The 20346-nt window shown below is 35.9% G+C and overlaps 1 protein-coding gene across 3 annotated transcripts in view; it reads left to right on the top strand.

The window, feature by feature from the left end:
* The window catches only part of tanc1b (tetratricopeptide repeat, ankyrin repeat and coiled-coil containing 1b), a 201634-nt gene that overhangs the window by 150457 nt on the left and 30831 nt on the right, over nt 1–20346 (top strand). For all 3 annotated transcript variants that reach the window (XR_009422458.1, XM_059500646.1, XM_059500645.1), the window contains exons 9-12: nt 972–1259; nt 2277–2428; nt 15013–15244; nt 18809–18975. Coding sequence is in view for 2 of the 3 variants with exons in the window: in XM_059500646.1 (XP_059356629.1) it covers nt 972–1259; nt 2277–2428; nt 15013–15244; nt 18809–18975 (839 nt within the window). In the remaining variant the exon portion in view is untranslated. The remainder of the gene's footprint in view (nt 1–971; nt 1260–2276; nt 2429–15012; nt 15245–18808; nt 18976–20346) is intronic.

Genomic DNA, 20346 nt, shown 5'->3' with positions numbered 1-20346 from the left:
CTAAATGAGTTTCAGTAGTTTCAGTTTAGTTTTTTTCTGGACTTTTCAAAAAATACATAATTTATATTATATTATATAATATTAGAGGAACTAACATCAATGTGATCATAACATGAGCAGCTTCAAGTTGTTCTAGAGGTTAGTTTTGACTAATTGTTGATTTAAATAAAACAGTCATTGCATTAAAGTGTTTTTTTAGATGTCACCTTTGCAAATAATCTTAATTCCAAAAATGCAAAACGTACAGACAATATTTAAAATGCTCTGTTTTATTTAAAGCAAAACTTAAACTTTTGAATGCAAAATTCATACATTTTTTAATTTTTTCATTTATTCATTTTAGTTTTTTTTATTTATCTACTTTTTTTTTTTTTGTGAGATTAACCCAAAAATCAGTTATTAACTAAATAAAACTGCTGCATGTTTGTGACTTTTTATGCCACTCAACAGTTACTCAAACAAGCTACTTTTCATGCTCAACATATTTATTTTATATCATAGATTTACTACAATAAAAGTGTGCATATACGACACTAATGTCACAATATCAGTGAGACACAGATATCCTACACACACAGCCCTGTTTATTTATATTCACACAAACAGCTACTAAAAGTGATGAAAGTCTGTAATATAATGTCACAGTGCTTTATTCCCTCATACCATTATGGCTTCTTTATGTACTTTCACACATATTTTGCCTCATGCACAGTAAAAACTCTAAAGTCTAAAGTGACATTGAGGGTGTTTAAAGCACATATTTAGCAAGGTTAACTGTCAGTAGTTTTAAAAAGCTATGATTATGTGATCTTTTATCGCGTTTGCCGCAATGAAATAGCTTTATTATTAAGTATTACCTTTCTTCTAAGGTCTAGACAGTGCTGGAGTAGAAAAAGACATGCAGATAAAGCTTAAAAAAAAAAGGTTTTGTTTGTATGCGAGTAAACCTGCATGTTCTCTGTGTTTTTCAGCCCGCTTTGCTCCGTACAAGCCCACTGACATCATGCTCAAGCCGCTGCTGTTTGAGGTTCCCAGCATCACCACAGACTCTGTGTTCGTGGGCCGTGATTGGCTGTTCCAGCAGCTGGAGGATGACCTGAGGCCCAGCGAATCAGGCGAGAGCCTCGGGTCCATCATTGTGGGCAACGTGGGCTTCGGCAAAACCGCCATCATCTCCCGCCTGGTGGCCCTGAGTTGCCATGGTGGCCGCATGCGTCAGATCGCATCCAACAGCCCAAGCGCATCTCCAAAAAGTGAAAGTGAGTTTTTTAACTTGTTTCACAACACACATGCTAGAGTATTGGCACAAATGCTCTCACACAAATGCTTGTGTAAAATGCTCATGAAATCTTTTTTTTTTTTGCATTCACTACCATTAAATTATGAGAGACACTTTCGTTCAAAAAGTTTGTAGTCAGTAAGATTTATAAATGCATTTGAAAGAAGTCTCTTCTGCTCACAAAGGCTGCATTTATTTGATACAAAATACAGTAAAAACTGTCAAATTGTGAAATATTTTGACCATTTAAAAGAACTGTTTTCTATTTGAATATATTGTAAAATGTAGTTTATTTCTGTGATGCAATACAGAATTTACAGCTTCATTCCTCCAGTCTTCAGTGTCACATGATCTTCAGAAATCATTCTTAAATGCTCAAGTGCTAATCAAGAAGCATTTCTGATTATTATTAATGTTGAAAAGAGATGTGCTGCTTCATACTTTTCCAGAAACCATGGTTGTATGATTCTTTGATGAATAGAAAGTTCAAAAAAACATAATTTATTAAAAATATAAATGTATTGTTACATCATATATTTATTTACGGCGTATTCTAATAAAGAGTACTGACTCCAGACTTGGACTGTAGTGTGCTTCAGTCTCAACCGAACAAAAAAAAACAACAACTCATAAATAGTATACACATTTTTTGTTTTGTTTTGTTTTTGAGGCATGTTATCAATTGTGTTAAAAATATTTGCATTTAGTTTTTAATTGCAAGAAACATTCAATTAAATTCAAAACTTGTATGGACAGTTGAGAGAACGGCTTTGATCCTTGTATATTCAAAACAGTCAAAAAAATAATTCCAGTGTATTATTTTAAATTCCCACTTTTACATGAATGTTAAAATACTGTATTTTAAATAGTTTTAAAGGTTCTCTGTCCATGATTGCGCCTAATCTTAGACAGTTTGAGATGTTTGTGTATTGATGTTAGGATCGCAGCAGCTGGTGATGTTTGTGCTCATGTGGATATTCATCTGTCACATGTCCAGGTGGGGAGCCGAGTTCAGATCTGCCTCTGAGTCAGCCGCCTCAGCCGACCCCTCCGCCCAGCGCCACCAACACCCTGCGATCCAGCAGCTGTCCCAGCACACCTGAGCTGCAGCGGCGCCGCGAGGAGGCCGTCAGACGCCTGGCTGCCAAGGTACACACTCTGGTTTTTCATGATGCTTTTATTTAATGTGCTCACTCTCAGGCCATCCAAGATGTAGATGAGTTTGTTTCTTCATCAGATTTGGAGAAATGTAGCATTGCATCAGTGTCTCAGCAATGGATGCTCTGCAGTGAATGGGTGCCGTCAGAATGAGAGTCCAAACAGCTGATAAAAACATCACAATAATCCACACCGCTCCAGTCTATCGGTTAACGTCTTGACAAGACAAAAGTCTTATGAATCCATCGTTTAGGTGCTTTAAACCATTGCTTCCAGTCTTAAATACAAGTGCATAATCCATAATAACTAGGGGTGTAACGATTCACTCGTTTTCTCGATGCATCGATTACAAACCCTGTCGATTCATATGCATCGATCTTGAAACATGATTTTTGAATCGTGAATCACTGATCTTGGACAGCAATCGATTCAAAATGCTAAGAATCGAATGAATCGCGATTTCTATAGCGATTCAATGCTTTCAAAATGTATACACATTAAATTACTACACGCACGGATTAATGGAGACCTTGAAGAGTGTTCGTGAATCGTGCCTCTTATCTGTCCTTCACGCGCTCCACTGTTTACTGCCTGAGACTGTCACAGGATTGCGCTCGCGCTCCGTTCGTCTCTGACGCAGCTGACGTGTGATCTATAGGACTCGAGGCCAGTAATGCTAACGTGAAGTAGTTTTACTTTTCTGTAGTTTGTCAATGGCTCTCTGCATCTTACCGACGGAGTTACCGGAGCCGTCGACAGCTGTATTTATTGCATGGACGGAGCAGAAATGTAAGTGTCTAAATCATACGCACAGATCCATTGAATGATAAATGTGTTTAAACAATGCGGATGAACCGAATATACGAAGGAAACTTTTAAAATTAACCACAGCATTAACAACGACCTCTAAATAAGAGCGCGAGATTTATCTGATAATCAGATGCATGAAAGTAGCGTTTGTTTCATTAGCAAACAGACATCTGGCACGTTTTCCCTCAGGATCATTCGCTGATGGAGAGGAAAAGTTAAATAGAGATGAAGACGTTTTCACACTGAAAGAGAAGCGATCTCGCTCTCATAGACGTGCCAGGCTATATCTGCAGCTAAACTGAATAAAAGCAGAATGAACTGATGAAACCCACAAACAATATATGAATGATGCAGTGCTAATTGACATTTATTACAGTACAGAAACTATAAATATATTTTCTACCTTATTCTGTGCAGAAAATTTAAATAATTGCTAATTAAATGTAGCCTAGTATATAAAACAATCATAAAATTATCATTAGGAAAAAAATATCGATTACAAATGATTGATTATTGTCCAGCAGTGTATTTGATTTATTACAGCTAATTAAAAGTAATTAAAAAAGAAGATAATTCCTTGTAAAAAAAAAATAATAATAATAATTATTATTATATAGGCTACATACATAAAATGATTGTATTTGACATTTCTGTCACTTCTGAAATTATGGCTACGCCCCTGGTGTGGCAAAATGTTAGCTTATACATAATACTCTTTAAGCTCTTTTTTAAAAACTTGGCTTACATACATTTTTACGTATGCCATGTCGCATCATTAAACTAGCATTTAACAATGGACAAAAGGTTTTTTTTTTTTTTTTTTTTTTTTAAACCTATGGTTCTCTAACCATAAATGCTACTGTAATTTGCCCCCTGACTAAGCATTTAAAGAATTTAGTAGAAGCATTTAAATAATCCCGTGAAGGCACTTAAAGAATGCAGAATCGAATCGTTATAGTCGAATCAAATCGAATTTAATTGTGAATCGAATCGAATTGAATCGTTCTAAATTTGCAAAAATCGTTTTTGAATCGAATCGAAAACCTATGAATCGTAATCGAATCGAATCGCTGCCTTGCCAAAGATTCACAGCCCTAATAATAACACTTCTCCAGCTAAAAATTCCATCCCCTTTTGTCCTTCAAATCAAAATCAAGCTGCATATTTGTTCAGAACGGTTTTGCACTGTAACCTGTGCTTGATCTGTGCAGCTTTCTCTCCTGAATCAGACAACACAACTTTTTCACTGGAGGAGAGGTTGCTGTATTATGGATTATGGACTCTTGATGGATTTGTTTCTTACAAACACGCAGCTTTTCACTTTGCCATATGTTAACTGATGGACTGGAGTGCTGTGGACTTGTGGATTTAGTTGTCTTGTGGCTCATGAGTATGAGAGTGTTTTAATTTTAATTTCAGTAGAGTGAACGGAGTTAGGGTTGATAAGTGATTAATTTCATTTCACACTGTCCCTTTATAATCAGTCAAATTAATTTGCGTCACCAGTCACTCTGCTTGGCATTTCTTGTATGTTTTAGTAAAAGTGTCTGTTTCTAAACGTTGTTTATAGCTGTGAATTACTGTATTGGTGCATATAAATGAAAAGTATTAAATATCATTCCTCCATCTGTTCATTTAAAGAGAAACAGTTTGGAGAATCATTCTTTTGACTCCAACCCAGCCATGCCATAATTTCTCTCATTTTCTAGAAAATGTGGTGAGAGAAAGCTGTCCGGTCTTATGAAGCTTGTATTTCACGACTAATACTTGCACATTGATCCACATCCTGAAATCTAATCCATGTTGATTTGACACGTTCGAGCACTGATTGGTGATTGGTAGATGAACTGTGTGAACTGCCTTGGTTTTTCTAACTTTCCCTTTTGCTCTGATTTTCTAATTTAATCGTGTGCCAGTTTGAAGTCTTTGTAGTATTTGCTCGAGGTCAAAATGAATTATAGTTCATTTAAAACTTAAATTTAACATCAGTGAATATTGCTTGTTCTTCCATTGCCTGAGACAGCAGAGTCAACTGAATGTTTGTGAGAGCCTCTCAAAGAGAACCAGGTGCTTAAATACATCAACAAGGTATTTGCAGTGTTTATGCTGTGTGCAATGTATCTGTGCAGTGTTTTTAACTATACACCTTGTGAAAATAAGTTTTTTTTACAGTTTATATTTAAAATCTCTTAATATATTCCTGTCTTATAGTTGCATTTGGCATATTAGAGCTGGACGATCACATTTTGACTGAGATTTGCTATGAATCTAAAATTGTAAACAAATATTTTTATTACATATGATGTAAACAACCGTATAAAACTGTTATAATCAAATTCAGTATCCCTCTGTAGTATTACATATTTGATTTGTCTGCAGCAATTCATTGTTGAATATTGTAATTTATTACTGCGTTTCATATTTTACTTACATGTAATGTTTTAATATAATAAAAATATATACTTTTGTTGTTTTTCCTAACAGTTGTGGCAAAAAGTCTCTGAGTTGTATAGCTCTTTTAAAGCAAAAAGTAGAATATAGCCTTTTATTAACATGCAAGCTTATGTAAAAATGAAATGGAAATGTTTTGCCTGCAGAATTGTGCAGTTACAGCATTTACCAGCAGGGACTAACTCAGCAAACTTTACCCGTTTGGTTTAATTTGCATGCACACTTTAACATATACTCAAGTATTGTTAGGATGAGCACAATTTTGAGCAATTTCTTTGTGCAAAAATATTTTGCAAAATAGAGATCTTAACATCATAACCATGTAACAGTTATGTACTTACAAAAACATCTCAAGCAGTCTCCTGTCTGCTCCAGACATTGGAAACTGACCACTTATATAATTGTAAAACTGTATTCTTCTGAGCTTCTTTCAGGCATTTAATCTAAAGTGCTGTTATGCTTTGGACGGTTTGCGCTGAATGCTTTATTTGTCATTAGCAGTGACTCATTCTGTGTCCTCAGATGATTTCACATGTGTTTTGTATATAGAAATAGGTTTTATGCAACTGCAATGTGGCTAAAGTTTCTCTGTGCACATTGCAAAGACCAGACTAATAGATAATGAACTGATTTCTCAGTTAGTTGTAGTGTTTTGTTTCTTTGCAGACTGCCTCAGACAGACATACAGCTTGTTTTGACGCATGCTGACTGCTGATTCACGTGTCTTATATGAAGAGCACATGCACTAATGCTGCTAATGGACTGTGATGAATGTGTGGTGATTTTAATGGAGGACCCGCGCCTCAGTCTGGTGATCTGTTTCCCCTCAGACTGACATGTTTATGATGGAGGATGCAGAATTACATCAGAAGCTGGTTCTTTGTGTCTTTGTGTTACAGGTCTCATTTACTCTGTTAAACACTTGAGCATTTTTCAGACTTAAGCACCATTCAGAACTGAATTCAAAGTGCCTTTGAAAGTTCTGATTCCAGTCTGATTCCTGAATTTGAATTGTAGCCAACTGCAACACCGTTCAAAAGTTTGGGGTTGTAAATAGTTTTTAATGTTTTAATGATAACTTAATGAAAGAAGCCTCTTCTGCTCATCGAGGCTGTATTTATTTGATCAAAACTACAGTAAAAACAGTAATATTGTGAAATATTATTACAGTTTAAAATAACAGTTTTCTGTGTGAAATAGTATTTTAAAATATCATTTATTCCTGTGATTTAAAGCCGTATTTTCAGCATCATTACTCCAGTCGTCAGTGTCACTCGATCCTTCAGACATAATTTGTATCAAATCCATTGTAGCATTATACATGTCTTTACTGTCACTTTTGATCAGTGCATGTTTGGTGAATACAAATACCAGTTTATTTAAAAAAAAAAAATGTCTTACTGAACCCCAAACTTATGTTTTTAAGTTTGTATTAAGTTTATATCCCTCAACGTGTTTAATAAATGAACGTTTCTGTGGCAAGGAAGAACACTTTGTTTCCCAGAGTTGAATTTCTTACAGTGCAGTAATTTATCTTCCTATCATTATAATCACAAAAGTGTTGGGAGCCGGTTATTCTATTCCCACTGGACAGATTTATTTACTTCCCTGACCTATTGTGTGGTGCAGGCTGATTTGTTCCACTGGTCGAAAAGAATCATAAATATGTGAAATCATTGCATCTGTGCTGCAGGTCCTGGAGTGTGTTGCAGTCTGAGGTTGCTCATTAGCGCTCGTTGTTTGAAGTGAGAGAATCCCGGCGATGCCGTCTTGTGTTTCTTAGGATGTGTTGCTTCGATATGTCTGAGTCTGCTTTTGAAGTTCATAGAGGAGGGACTGGAGCGATGCCAGCGCTGTTGTTTGGAACGGCGTGTTCCAGTCTTTTGAAATGCAGAGGACTGTTGAGATGCCGTGAACCCAAAGACCCCTCTCTTTTCTTCTCGGTGACTGCTGAAGTCACAATCTCTGCATTAAATAACTAAACTAGTGCTGGACCTCCTCTATATTGATCCAGCTTTTCTTGGCGATCGTAAGCATTTCTTATGGTGTGGTCACAACAGACGTTGTGCAACAGGGTTTATTGCCAAGGGCTTTGGTTAGAAGCTTGGTTACAACTTATTTGGTAATACGTTTTTTGTGTGTGTTTTGTTTTTGGTTTTGGCAGATTTATCCATGTATGGAAAGAAACTTGCATTACATTCAAGTTATACATAGATTTTTGCATTCCCTTGGTCTCGAACCCATGACATCTACTGATATTCTACCATTTAAAGGGGGGCTACAATGGTGTTCACAGTGTTAAAGAGATGGATTCTCATGCTAAACATGGCCAAAGTTTTAAAAAAGAAGTTCTGTGCTGAAAATCGTACTTCTGGGTTGGTACAAGTTTCGGCTGTTTTTTTTCGATCGTGGATCTAATGACGTAGACGATGGTGGAACTCCTTGTATGAGCATTTCTCTGGGAAAAGCACACACACATATACCAGAGGAGAGCGAGACCGTGCACATCAACACGCTTCATCTGGAAATTGTCTGCAGCGCTGCATAGGATTTGTTTGAGAATGTCTCTAAATAACTATGTTTTTGGATGTGAGGGAAAGTTGACCGTGTTCAGCTTCCCAAAGAACCCAGCGTTACACAAACAGTGGATACAGTTTGTTTTTCCGGGGCAGCAACGGAGTGTATCAAGTGCCTTTGTGTGTTCTGGTCATTTCAGTGACGGCATGCTTTCAGGAGCTCGGCTTTTCCTGGAAAGAATCGGAAAGCTTTTATAAATATGATAAAACTAAAGACTTTTTGGAGATATGAAGGATGCAGTACTATTTTAAATTTTAAATGAAAGGATTATCATCATTTTATTATTATTTATTTATTTTATTTTATCTTATTTTTCTTCAATAATAAAAATTTGAAGTTTGTATTGTATGTACAAAGCCTATATTTAAAAATTTATTTTTCAACCAAGTTTATTTTTATTTTTTATTATTGTATTTATTTTGTAATTTTTTCAATAATAAAAATGTGAAGTTTGTATTTTATGTACAAATTAGGGCTGCAACTAACGATTATTTTGATAATCGATTAATCTGTCGATTATTTTTACGATTAATCGGTTTATGTACTTATATTTTAGTTTTTTCCATTTTTTCCCCAAGTAAATTATTAATAAATGGTCTTTATCATTCAGCATAGATTTAAGAGATTTTAACCATTTCATATCCTCATCAAAAATATACCTGGAGTTGTTTTATTGTGTTAGTGATCCCTTGTCGAACTCTTCTGCAATCAAAACACTGACCCATACTCTAGCAAATTTCACAAGGAGATTTCAAATAATGTTTTCACCATGGCAGTCCTTAGAGCTCCTAAAGTAGTTTAACATCCTGAACAAAGCTTATTAAGGAATCTTTCAGAACATATTTTCACGAAGAATAAGGATAAAACAGAATAAAATGGCAGTGCATTGTATTTTATTATTTACTGGGAAACAGCTTTATAGCTTATGCTGTGAAATTGTAAACAATCCTTCGAATAAAGTGCCAATGGCATGAAACCTGAATGGAACTCACAATTTAAAGTAAAATCCATCAGAAGGTTGTCCAGAAAAAAAAATAGGGCACACACAAAAAACCTGCTGTGTGAAAAAGAGCAGTGAATAATTAATCAGTCATAATTAGGCTGCACGACTGAATTATGAACTGGTAAACGATAAACTGATTACAGAACATGTTTGTAAAGCTTTAAATGTTAACTGTTAAAAAGCAATGTTATCAGCTTTTACGACTAAACATTTGCAAACAACATTGTACTGGAGAATCTGCACAAATGAAAGTCTTAGGGGCCGTTCACAAATCGCGCCTAAAAACGCGTGGAAAACGCTAGGCGCACCGCTTTCTCCTTCTTTCCAAAGCGCTCACGCAGAAGCGCCCCTGAGGCGTCTGCCTTTGCTAAGCAACCATGATGCGCTCTCTCCTTGAAGACGCGGAAATTTCAGCAAAGGATAAATGGATTTGCAGCTCAAAAATCGCTTGCAGTAGCTCTGCTACTAAATTTATTTCAAAATGGAAATCCATATACAACTATGGTCAGCTGTTCCTTTCATCTTGACTGAGCTTTTAACGTTGTTACGGGAAAGGATGAAGCTGATTGGTTAGTTCTTGTCACATGACCCGCGGTGCTGTTGCGGCATTCTGAAAAGTTGAAATGTTTTTAACTCGATGCGGTGCGGTGTTGGAAATAACGAACTTGAGCGCGCAAAAGACGCGATATGTGAACGTCCTCTTAAACAGTGCAGTAGTGCAGAGTTTACAGGTTACTCTTCTTTTTTAAAGGCTCAATGTAAAGTACTCCCACATCACGCTGAATGCTGCAGACATAGACATCATATGATGTCTATGGCTGCAGAGACGCTGTTCGGGAAGCACGTGACATAAAACAAGGCCAGCTATTGGCTATTCGCTACTTCTCCTGTTGTACTGGCTGAGTAAAACCTCCGGTGGCTCATTACTGCCACACTTTGGTCACCGCAGATTTGAAATATGCACGAAATGAGCCGCTTACGGCAAATAAGTTACAACCCGAATTCCGGAAAAGTTGGGACGTTTTTTAAATTTTAATAAAATGAAAACTAAAGGAATTTCAAATCACATGAGCCAATATTTTATTCACAATAGAACATAGATAACGTAGCAAATGTTTAAACTGAGAAATTTTACACTTTTATCCACTTAATTAGCTCATTTAAAATTTAATGCCTGCTACAGGTATCAAAAAAGTTGGCACGGGGGCAACAAATGGCTAAAAAAGCAAGCAGTTTTGAAAAGATTCAGCTGGGAGAACATCTAGTGATTAATTAAGTTAATTGATATCAGGTCTGTAACATGATTAGCTATAAAAGCTTTGTCTTAGAGAAGCAGAGTCTCTCAGAAGTAAAGATGGGCAGAGGCTCTCCAATCTGTGAAAGACTGCGTAAAAAAATTGTGGAAAACTTTAAAAACAATGTTCCTCAACGTCAAATTGCAAAGGCTTTGCAAATCTCATCATCTACAGTGCATAACATCATCAAAAGATTCAGAGAAACTGGAGAAATCTCTGTGCGTAAGGGACAAGGCCCGAGACCTTTATTGGATACTCGTGGTCTTCAGGCTCTCAGACGACACTGCATCACTCATTGGCATGATTGTGTCAATGACATTACTAAATGGGCCCAGGAATACTTTCAGAAACCACTGTCGGTAAACACAATCCGCCGTGCCATCAGCAGATGCCAACTAAAGCTCTATCATGCAAAAAGGAAGCCATATGTGAACATGGTCCAGAAGCGCTGTCGTGTCCTGTGGGCCGAGGCTCATTTAAAATGGACTATTTCAAAGTGGAATAGTGTTTTATGGTCAGACGAGTCCAAATTTGACATTCTTGTTGGAAATCACGGACGCCGTGTCCTCCGGGCTAAAGAGGAGGGAGACCTTCCAGCATGTTATCAGCGTTCAGTTCAAAAGCCAGCATCTCTGATGGTATGGGGGTGCATAAGTGCATACTGTATGGGCAGCTTGCATGTTTTGGAAGGCTCTGTGAATGCAGAAATGTATATAAAGGTTTTAGAGCAACATATGCTTCCCTCCAAACAACGTCTATTTCAGGGAAGGCCTTGTTTATTTCAGCAGGACAATGCAAAACCACATACTGCAGCTATAACAACAGCATGGCTTCGTCATAGAAGAGTCCGGGTGCTAACCTGGCCTGCCTGCAGTCCAGATCTTTCACCTATAGAGAACATTTGGCGCATCATTAAACGAAAAATACGTCAAAGACGACCACGAACTCTTCAGCAGCTGGAAATCTATATAAGGCAAGAATGGGACCAAATTCCAACAGCAAAACTCCAGCAACTCATAGCCTCAATGCCCAGACGTCTTCAAACTGTTTTGAAAAGAAAAGGAGATGCTACACCATGGTAAACATGCCCCGTCCCAACTATTTTGAGACCTGTAGCAGAAATCAAAATTGAAATGAGCTCATTTTGTGCATAAAATTGTAAACTTTCTCAGTTTAAACATTTGCTATGTTATCTATGTTCTATTGTGAATAAAATATTGGCTCATGTGATTTGAAAGTCTTTTAGTTTTCATTTTATTAAAATGTAAAAAACGTCCCAATTTTTCCGGAATTCGGGTTGTATTTAGCAACGAATCGATGACTAAATTAGTTGACAACTATTTTAATAATCGATTTTAATCGATTAAATCGATTTTAATCGATTAAATCGATTCGTTGTTTCAGCTCTAGTACAAATCCTTTTTTTTATGTATTTTTCAGTCAACTTCAACCAAGAGTTTATTTTAATTTATTTTATTTTACTCTCACTCACAAATATATGACATAAGATGAATGCTGTGAATTAACAGGTTAAACATCCAATTTTCTGATTAAGCAGCTTTTAGTTATTTGGTGTTACCAGTTTTCACGATATGCAATGAACAGTATTATGAATTTGATAGATCTTTATCATCCCAGCTTGTGTTTTCTCAAGGTAATGGTATGCATAACTGACAAACAGACTCTTTCAATGCCGACGTGAGATTCTCGAGGGACATCAGACAGGGTGTGCTACAGAGCCTCATCTAATATTGCATTTCATCTCCCAGGGACTTGAAGCACAGTGCTTTAGGGGTTCAGTCGAGCCCCTGTGCGTCTCCGTCTTAAACGGCCGAGCTGTCCTCTGTCAAACACAATGTGAGCTAAATGATGCATCAACCATGTTCCCCGGGGACCTGCCGTCCCTCGCGTGTTACCATGGCAACAGGTGAGCAGGGGGGTCACTTGGTCGCATTTAAAGAGACTTGCAGCCACGTGTGCACCGAGGCTCAGGGACAGCAAACGTGCACCAGACAGCATGCACAGAGAAGACAAAAGCACTTAATTAGAGGCTCATCACTAATCAGTTTTCAGCGTAATGCTACATTTTAAACAGATGAGTGTGTGGTGTTTTGCTAATGAAATTGGGTGTATTCCAATCAATCCCTGCATGCATCTGTCACAATCGCAAGCTGATTAGTACAGCTCTCTTCATTAGTTTGTTGACTGATTAATTCACGTATTTGCAGTTGATGCTGTGTTGATGGAGAATTTATTAACTTTATCTTTTTAATACCTTTTTAATACCTGTTTGCAATTATACACACAGGCGTTCAATCTTCTAGACACACCAGACTATTGACTTTCAGCATATGCTGCCTAAGAACTGCCTACTAAGACATTATACTATATTATATTATATGTTATGTTATGTTTTATTATATTGTTTTAAATGTCAATTTTGAGAAGTAAAATGGTTTGCATGCATTTTCATGTTTATTATATTATATTATATTATGTTGTTTTAAATGTTCATTTAAAAGTAAAATGGGTTGCATGTTTTATGACTTAGCTTCTATAATAATATTATATATTATTATATAATATCCTTCCAAATAGTCCTTCCTTTATGCATTTTTTCTTTTTGAATATTGAATTTAAGTAAAACTTTAATTTCATTTTGTAAGTAAAATGGGTTGCATGCATTGTTTCATGTTGATTATATTATATTATATTATATCTTGTTGTTTTAAATGTCCATTTGCAGAAATAAAATAGGTTGTACATAATGTTCCATATAGTCCTTCCGTTATGCTATTTTTCTTCTTTTTTTTAATGTCGTATTTCACTCAATTTTTCATTACCATATTTGAAATGAAATGGGTTGCATGCAGTGTTTCATGTTGATTATAATTGTATTATTATATTAAACTACTTATATTTATTATATTGAAGACGTAGACTTTGTGAGTCCAAAAGTTGTAATTATTGATTATTTTAAAGATCTATAAAGTGTAATATCCAGTTCTGCTCCTGGTTTACTTAAAGCTAAGTGTCTCAAACCAAAGATTTCTTTGGCTGTCTGAATCCTGCGTGATGATGGTCTAATCAGCGTGTCGAAGGGTCGAGGGAAATGCACAGCAATCAAGCGATTGAGCCAGTTAATGTGCACTTTGGAAGTGTTGGCTCGAAGCGAGCGAGTTAATGGTCCCTCCACCTGAAGGAGCTTTAGACTGATGCTCTTTTCCCAGACCGTGTCGTTCCTATTAACCTCACCTGTCCAGATGGGAAATATCCCCATCTGTCAAACACAGCTTTCAGCAGTAAATCAGGACAAATTTAGAGTGTCCCTCAGATGTCCTCAGCTGTCTCACCCGTCTCTGCCAGGTTTCCTCACTCTGTAAGCGTTTCTTCTGTGAATGGTGGTGAACTCTGCTGTTAGGACATCACTTCACAGAGAAATATTTCACTTTCATTCTCCTAGATCCATTGCCTCCTTTGGGTGTGTCAGATTTTTCAAGAGAGGAATTGAATAAAGATTTACGAAAGAAGCCAACTGAGGTCGAAAATAGGTATTTTTAGGCCCACTTAACCATGGTAAAATCACTGTAAAGTCCTCTGATGTTCCCTTATTCTTCTGATATTTGTAAAGTTGTGATTAATGATGGTGAAATTGATGATCTCTGTCCATCTGAGTTCAGATCCTCGTGTTTTATCCGTTAGGCTGGTGAAGTTTTATCATTTATGGCTGCAGGATGACTGGATTGCAGTGATGGGTCAGAAAGACTCTCATTTGTGAGCTGCATTATTGATCAAGTGCAAACAGTGGCGTGATATTGGGCTTCAGAGTTAAATCAACATGGATTGAGAGCAGCTCCTCAAGGGCTCCCAGATCTCAAGCTGTTCTGTTATGAGCTTCAGCTCAGCAGCCAGTCGTGACAGCCCTGCTGTAAAAACCAAAAGTTTTCAAAAGAGTTTGATCTGTTTGCCACAAGGCTGTCTGTCAGCAACAATGCCGCCAAAAATAGCATTATATTATTTTATATTATATTATAGAACATTATATATTAAATTATATTATTACACTATTTTTAATAGATATTTTGTCAGTATGTTCATATACTCAATTGTCAGCTGTATTTACAGTGTATTGTTGTATTTGTGAATATAAATGACAACGATTTTTTGTTTTGTGTGGAGAACATGCATTGTTTATTTTAACTAGTTTTTACAGTATTAGTTAGTTAGTCATGAAACTTTTTGAATCTACTTTACTACAGTGCTGTTTGTTTAAAATAACTGTTCCTCTGATAAAAAAAAAAAAAAAAAAAAAGCCATTTCAGAGGAATTGCATAAATTAATATGGCAATATATGTTGTATATAATTATATGTATTGCATGATTTTAAATGTAAATCAGATGCATCTGAAGTTTCTAAGGCTGTGGTTTTCTCTGTGCAGGTGGTGGCGTATCATTACTGTCAGGCTGATAACACATACACGTGTCTGGTTCCTGAGTTTGTGCACAGCGTGGCTGCTCTCCTGTGCCGAGCGCATCAGCTGAGCGCATACAGAGAGCTGCTGCTGAAAGAGCCGCACCTGCAGAGCATGCTCAGTCTGCGCTCCTGTGTGCAGGACCCCATGGCTGCCTTCCGCAGGGGCATCCTGCAGCCCCTCGTCAACCTGCGCAAAGGTACGCCCTGTTTCCCTGCTTCAAACATGTTTCTGATGAGGTTATGAGAAGTGTTCATTTTATTAACCAAAAATAGGACAAAAAAATATTTTCCCATGACGAATGCAGAAAAGCGTTGATGATCTAAAAATATCAGCAAACATGTGTTCGGCTCAAATGACAATGCAATACAGCCAGTCTGTGAAAAATGTGTATGTACTAAGGAATTATTGAAATTAATGTTATTACAGGGTTTCTGCAGGTCTTAAAAAAATAAATTTTCCCTTCCAAAAATTAAGGTGGAATAATTGGAGCACAAAGTCTTAAATTCATAGTTATGGCATTAAATGTTGCATGCACTGCAATAAAAAAGGTCTTCCTCAGTATTTTGTCTAGTTTTCCAGTACAAATTTAAACATCCTTATAACAAAATACATTTACTTGGAGATGCAAAATGCCGTTAGTTGAAGAATAAACATCTATCAGTGGGGTTTAAAAAAATTTCTTTTGAATTAAGTTGATTTTTCTGAGCCTAGTGGCAGATATTTGTCTTGTTTTGATCATAAATTCACTTCATTTTGACCAATGACTCAGAAAGTAAGACATAATATTTTAAGTCATTTTCTCAGTATGTCTTGATTTAAGAATATGTACTGTACATATTTGCACTGGAAAGCAAGACAAAAATACTGATGAAGAACATCACTTTTGTGCGGTATGATCAGAAAGTACAATAACATGTATTTCCATATTATGGCTGTTTCCTCTCTCTTTTTTCTCCTCCATCAGTTGCACATTATAGTAAAGAAAACAATGCCATCCAGAGAGTTCTATTCAGTGCATTTCACTAATTAAAGTAGGTTGCGAATGTGGCTTCTTGTTGATGTTAATTCCATAATTGAGTGATTAATATTTGAGCTCTTGCTGCATCCGTTACAGTTCAGAGAAGGTTATATGGACAGAAGGAACATCATGTGTTGTATCACACCGGATGAGTCAGATGTCATGTTCTCCATGTTTAGCAGATGGTCAGATTATTTGCTTGGTTGTTGCATTAAATGCAGTGAAATCCATTTTCCCAAACCTGCTAGCACATACGCTCTCATGTACTGGCCAACTTTTATTTCTTAGAAGTGGAATGAATTAAATCTACTGAACTTCCAGAAATAATAAGGTTGGCGATCAAGAATCAGTTTCAGTTTATAAAGCGAATACCGGAACCGAAAGACGTTTGTTTCGTTAATAGTTTGTCTACATTCTTTCAGAAACACTGGAATCATTAACAGAAATCAGAAATAATTCAATTCCTTCCTTAATTATAGACATCTTCCCTCTCATGTATCATGAAGATGAATGAAAGCCTCTGCTTTCCTCTCGATCACCTATAGCTTTATTTTCTCTTCAGGCTCAGGCTCTCTCCGAGTCTCTGAGATCTCAAGGTCATCGTGGTTTGTTTTATGTGGAGGTCCAGTCTTTTGCTCAGCTCGATCAATGTTTTATTGTAGAAGTGTACGTTTCAGACCCAGATAAACAAACCCTGTGCTTGTGTGATGGAAATGGAAGATGCTGATCAATACACCCTCGAGAGGAGAGACGACAAACCCTGATGGAAACTATCTTCTGCTCTCCCCTCGTTGCAAAAAAAAAAAAAAAAATGTTTTCTTAAGTCATTTTTATTTAAAGTTACTCTATTGGGATTTTCTTGCCTCCGGTAAAAGCTTAAATTTTATACACATTTTAATACTGTATATAGTAAAAAATAAATAAAATGGGAACCAATTTGTGGCTTAATAGACAAAATATATATATTTATATATAAAATAAATAGTTGATATATATTTATATCATATGTTTTCTTGAATAATTTAGTATTTTGTTTCTTCAGTAATTTTTTTTGCCTCATTATAAAATTAAATCTAATACACCTATTATAATATGTAGTAAAATAACAGGAACTGGTTTGTAGCCCAATAAACATTTTTATTTATTTAATTAATTTATATATTTTAATGTTAGTATTTTAAGAGAGAAAGAGTGTGTGTGTGTGTGTGTGTGTGTGTGTGTGTGTGTGTGTGTGTGTGTACAGTATATATATTTTTTAAATATAAAATTAATTCATACTATAATTATTAATATACTCGTATATTTATATATCAACATATTTGGAATGCCTAGAAAAGTGCTATATAAATGTAATTAATTATTATTATTATTATTAGATACTACAATAGAGTTGTGGTTATCAAAAAAAACATAAAATGTCCAGTATTTATTTATTTGATTGCTTGCATTGTGGAAAAATATAACTTTAAAATCTAGAATAAAATCAAAATTATGAGGTTTATAATTTATTGATGTATTCTTTGAAAACGAGTCTTAATACATTTTGCAGTCTTGCTTCAAGTAAATTTATCTTGTTTTAAAAAAAAAAAATTCAAATATCAAATTTCCTACAAAATAAGTCATTTACTGATAATGTGTTTTTTTTTTTTTTTTTCCTGAGTGTACGCAACAGCCACACAGTGTTTTATTGAACCTTGGGCTGAATCTCTCCATCATGCCATGAAGAAGTCAGCGCAGAGATTTGTGGTGGAGCTTTAAAAGCAGAGATGCCATATTCCTCAATCAAATAATATCTGAGAGCAGAGGAAGTGCAGCTCTTGATGAGTTGCTCACTGAAGAACTATTTCTCCGTCTCTGTGTTATTCTGCTGCGATTGCCCGGCTCTGGGAAGTCACTCAGATCTCATGTGTAATGAATTATTACTCCTGACGGATCCGGAGGGTGATGCTTCATTTGAGGCCAGACAAATACATGCCACATCTGAAGACTTTAATTGTGAAGTGGACTGATCCGTGCTCGTCATTAAGTCTCACTTTCATTCTGTTGCAGAGTGATTCATATTGTATGGATTCATTTGAAGAAGTTGCTTGCTTAAGTGCATGGAAAACTTCCTCATGTTTTAGCAGTGGCAGAATAAATATAAAAACCACAATAACTCAAAGAAAAGAACAAGCCGTTGCGCATCTCGAGTCGGACTCAAGATTCAGATGTAAAGTAGCGTCAGAGATTTCGCTCATACACCGGAGACTCATTAGTGCTGAAGCTCTTCTGCTCTCTCTCCACCTCTTTCTTGGTATTTTACCATTTATTAATGGATATTTCTGACTCGAACTGGACGAGCTGCATTTGAAGCTGCAGAAAAACATACCTGTGACATTTTTTATTTTAATTAATGCACAAAATGACTCTTCTTGTTGACCGTAAGCCATGAACCGCTACAGCAAGACTAATGAACTGCTGACCGAATTTTTTTTTATTTCTATTATTATTATTATTGTTATGGTAACTCTTAGGTCAGATAATTAACATGAGTATATATATATGCAATATATATATACATATCCAATAAAAGCTCCTCTTTACCTTTATAAGACTTTGCAATTTGGCATTAATGTATTTAATTAATGTTTTGTATAATGCATGGCATTGTATTTAGTTAATGTTTTGTAGAATGTATGTAATGTATTTAGTTAATGTTTTGTATAATGTATGTAATGCATGCACTTTTATGTTGTTTTTCAGAGAGGAAGATTGCAGAGGAAGATTGCATCATCTTGATTGACGGGTTGAACGAGGCCGAGTTTCACAAACCGGACTATGGTGACACTGTCGCCTCCTTCATCACCAAGATCATCTCCAAGTTCCCCAACTGGCTCAAACTGATCATCACTGTGAGAACAAGCCTTCTGGTGAGACGTGAATATATGCTGTATCTAAAGCTGCTGGAATGGGTGGCAGGTCTATTCTGAATTAGGAAAATCAATGAAAATCAGTGCAAATAATAAAATGCAACTGATCATATAAATAAATGAACAACAACGTAAATGACTTAACTAGGAAAGAGAATATAGTCCAGTTTGACAGATGGACAAATTGAGTGACACCCTCATCCTCAAAACCATAAACAAAACGACACTAAATGGGAAAATATGACAGATTAGACAGGTTTTGATGGCAGTTTGGGTAGATATGGTTTGTGTGACCACAATGTGTTTTGCACAGTGAATCACTGGCTGCTGAGGCATGAAGCTGAATTTCAAGGTTTTTTCTTTCTTTCTTTTTCTTTTTTCACTTGCCATATTTCACCCAAAATCAAAAGAAATAAAAATGATATAGAAAATTGTTGGACACGCTTTATATTAAGGTCCAGTTCTCACTATTAACAAACCATTAACTATGAATTTTGCCTCAATAAACTCCTAATCTGCTGTTTAGTTTTAGGTGTTTGTAGGATTAGGGATGTAGAATATGTTCATGCAGAATACAGTGACATGCAAAAGTTTGGGAACCTCTTGCAGAATCTGTGAAAATGTGAATAATTTTATCATACAAAATAAGAGAGATCATACAAAAGGCATGTTATTTTTTATTTAGTACTGTCCTAAGATATTTTACATAAAAGATGTTTACATAAAGTCCACAAGACAAAAAAATAAATAGCTGAAATTATTAAAATAACCCCATTCAAAAGTTTGTGAACCCTTGGTTGTTAATACTGTGTGCTGTTCCCTGGATGATCCACGACTGTCTTTCTGTTTTGTGATGGTTGTTCATGAGTCTCTTGTTTGTTCTGAACAGTTAAACTGAGCTCTGTTCTTCAGAAAAATCCTCCAGCTTCTGCACATACTTCAGTTTTCCAGCTTCATTTGCATATTTGAACCCTTTCCAGGAGTGACTGTATGATTTTAGTATCTACCTTTTCACACTGAGGACAACTGAGGGACTCAAACACAACTATTAAAAAAGATTAAGCATTCACTGGTGCACCAGAAAACTTTTGAATTTGAAGATCAAGGTAAATTGTACTTACTTTGACTTCCAAGAAACATGCAAGTATCTTCTGTTGCTTCCGAAGGGCAGTACTAAGTGGAAAAAAAAAATATATTTCAACAAAATAAGAAAGATTTGGACAACTTCATGATGTTCAAAAGTTTTCAACCCCCGGCTCTGAATGCATAGTTTTTCCTTCTGGAGCTTAAGTGAATGTTTGAACCTTATTTAATAGTTGTGTTTGAGTGATTTTTCTGAAGAACAGTTCTCAGTTTAACTGTTCAGAAAAA

This window comes from Carassius carassius, chromosome 19 (genome assembly GCF_963082965.1).
Source record: "Carassius carassius chromosome 19, fCarCar2.1, whole genome shotgun sequence".
NCBI lineage: Eukaryota > Metazoa > Chordata > Actinopteri > Cypriniformes > Cyprinidae > Carassius > Carassius carassius.
The sequence above is the reverse complement of the archived record's forward strand: the minus strand, read 5'-3'. Positions and strand labels throughout refer to the sequence as shown.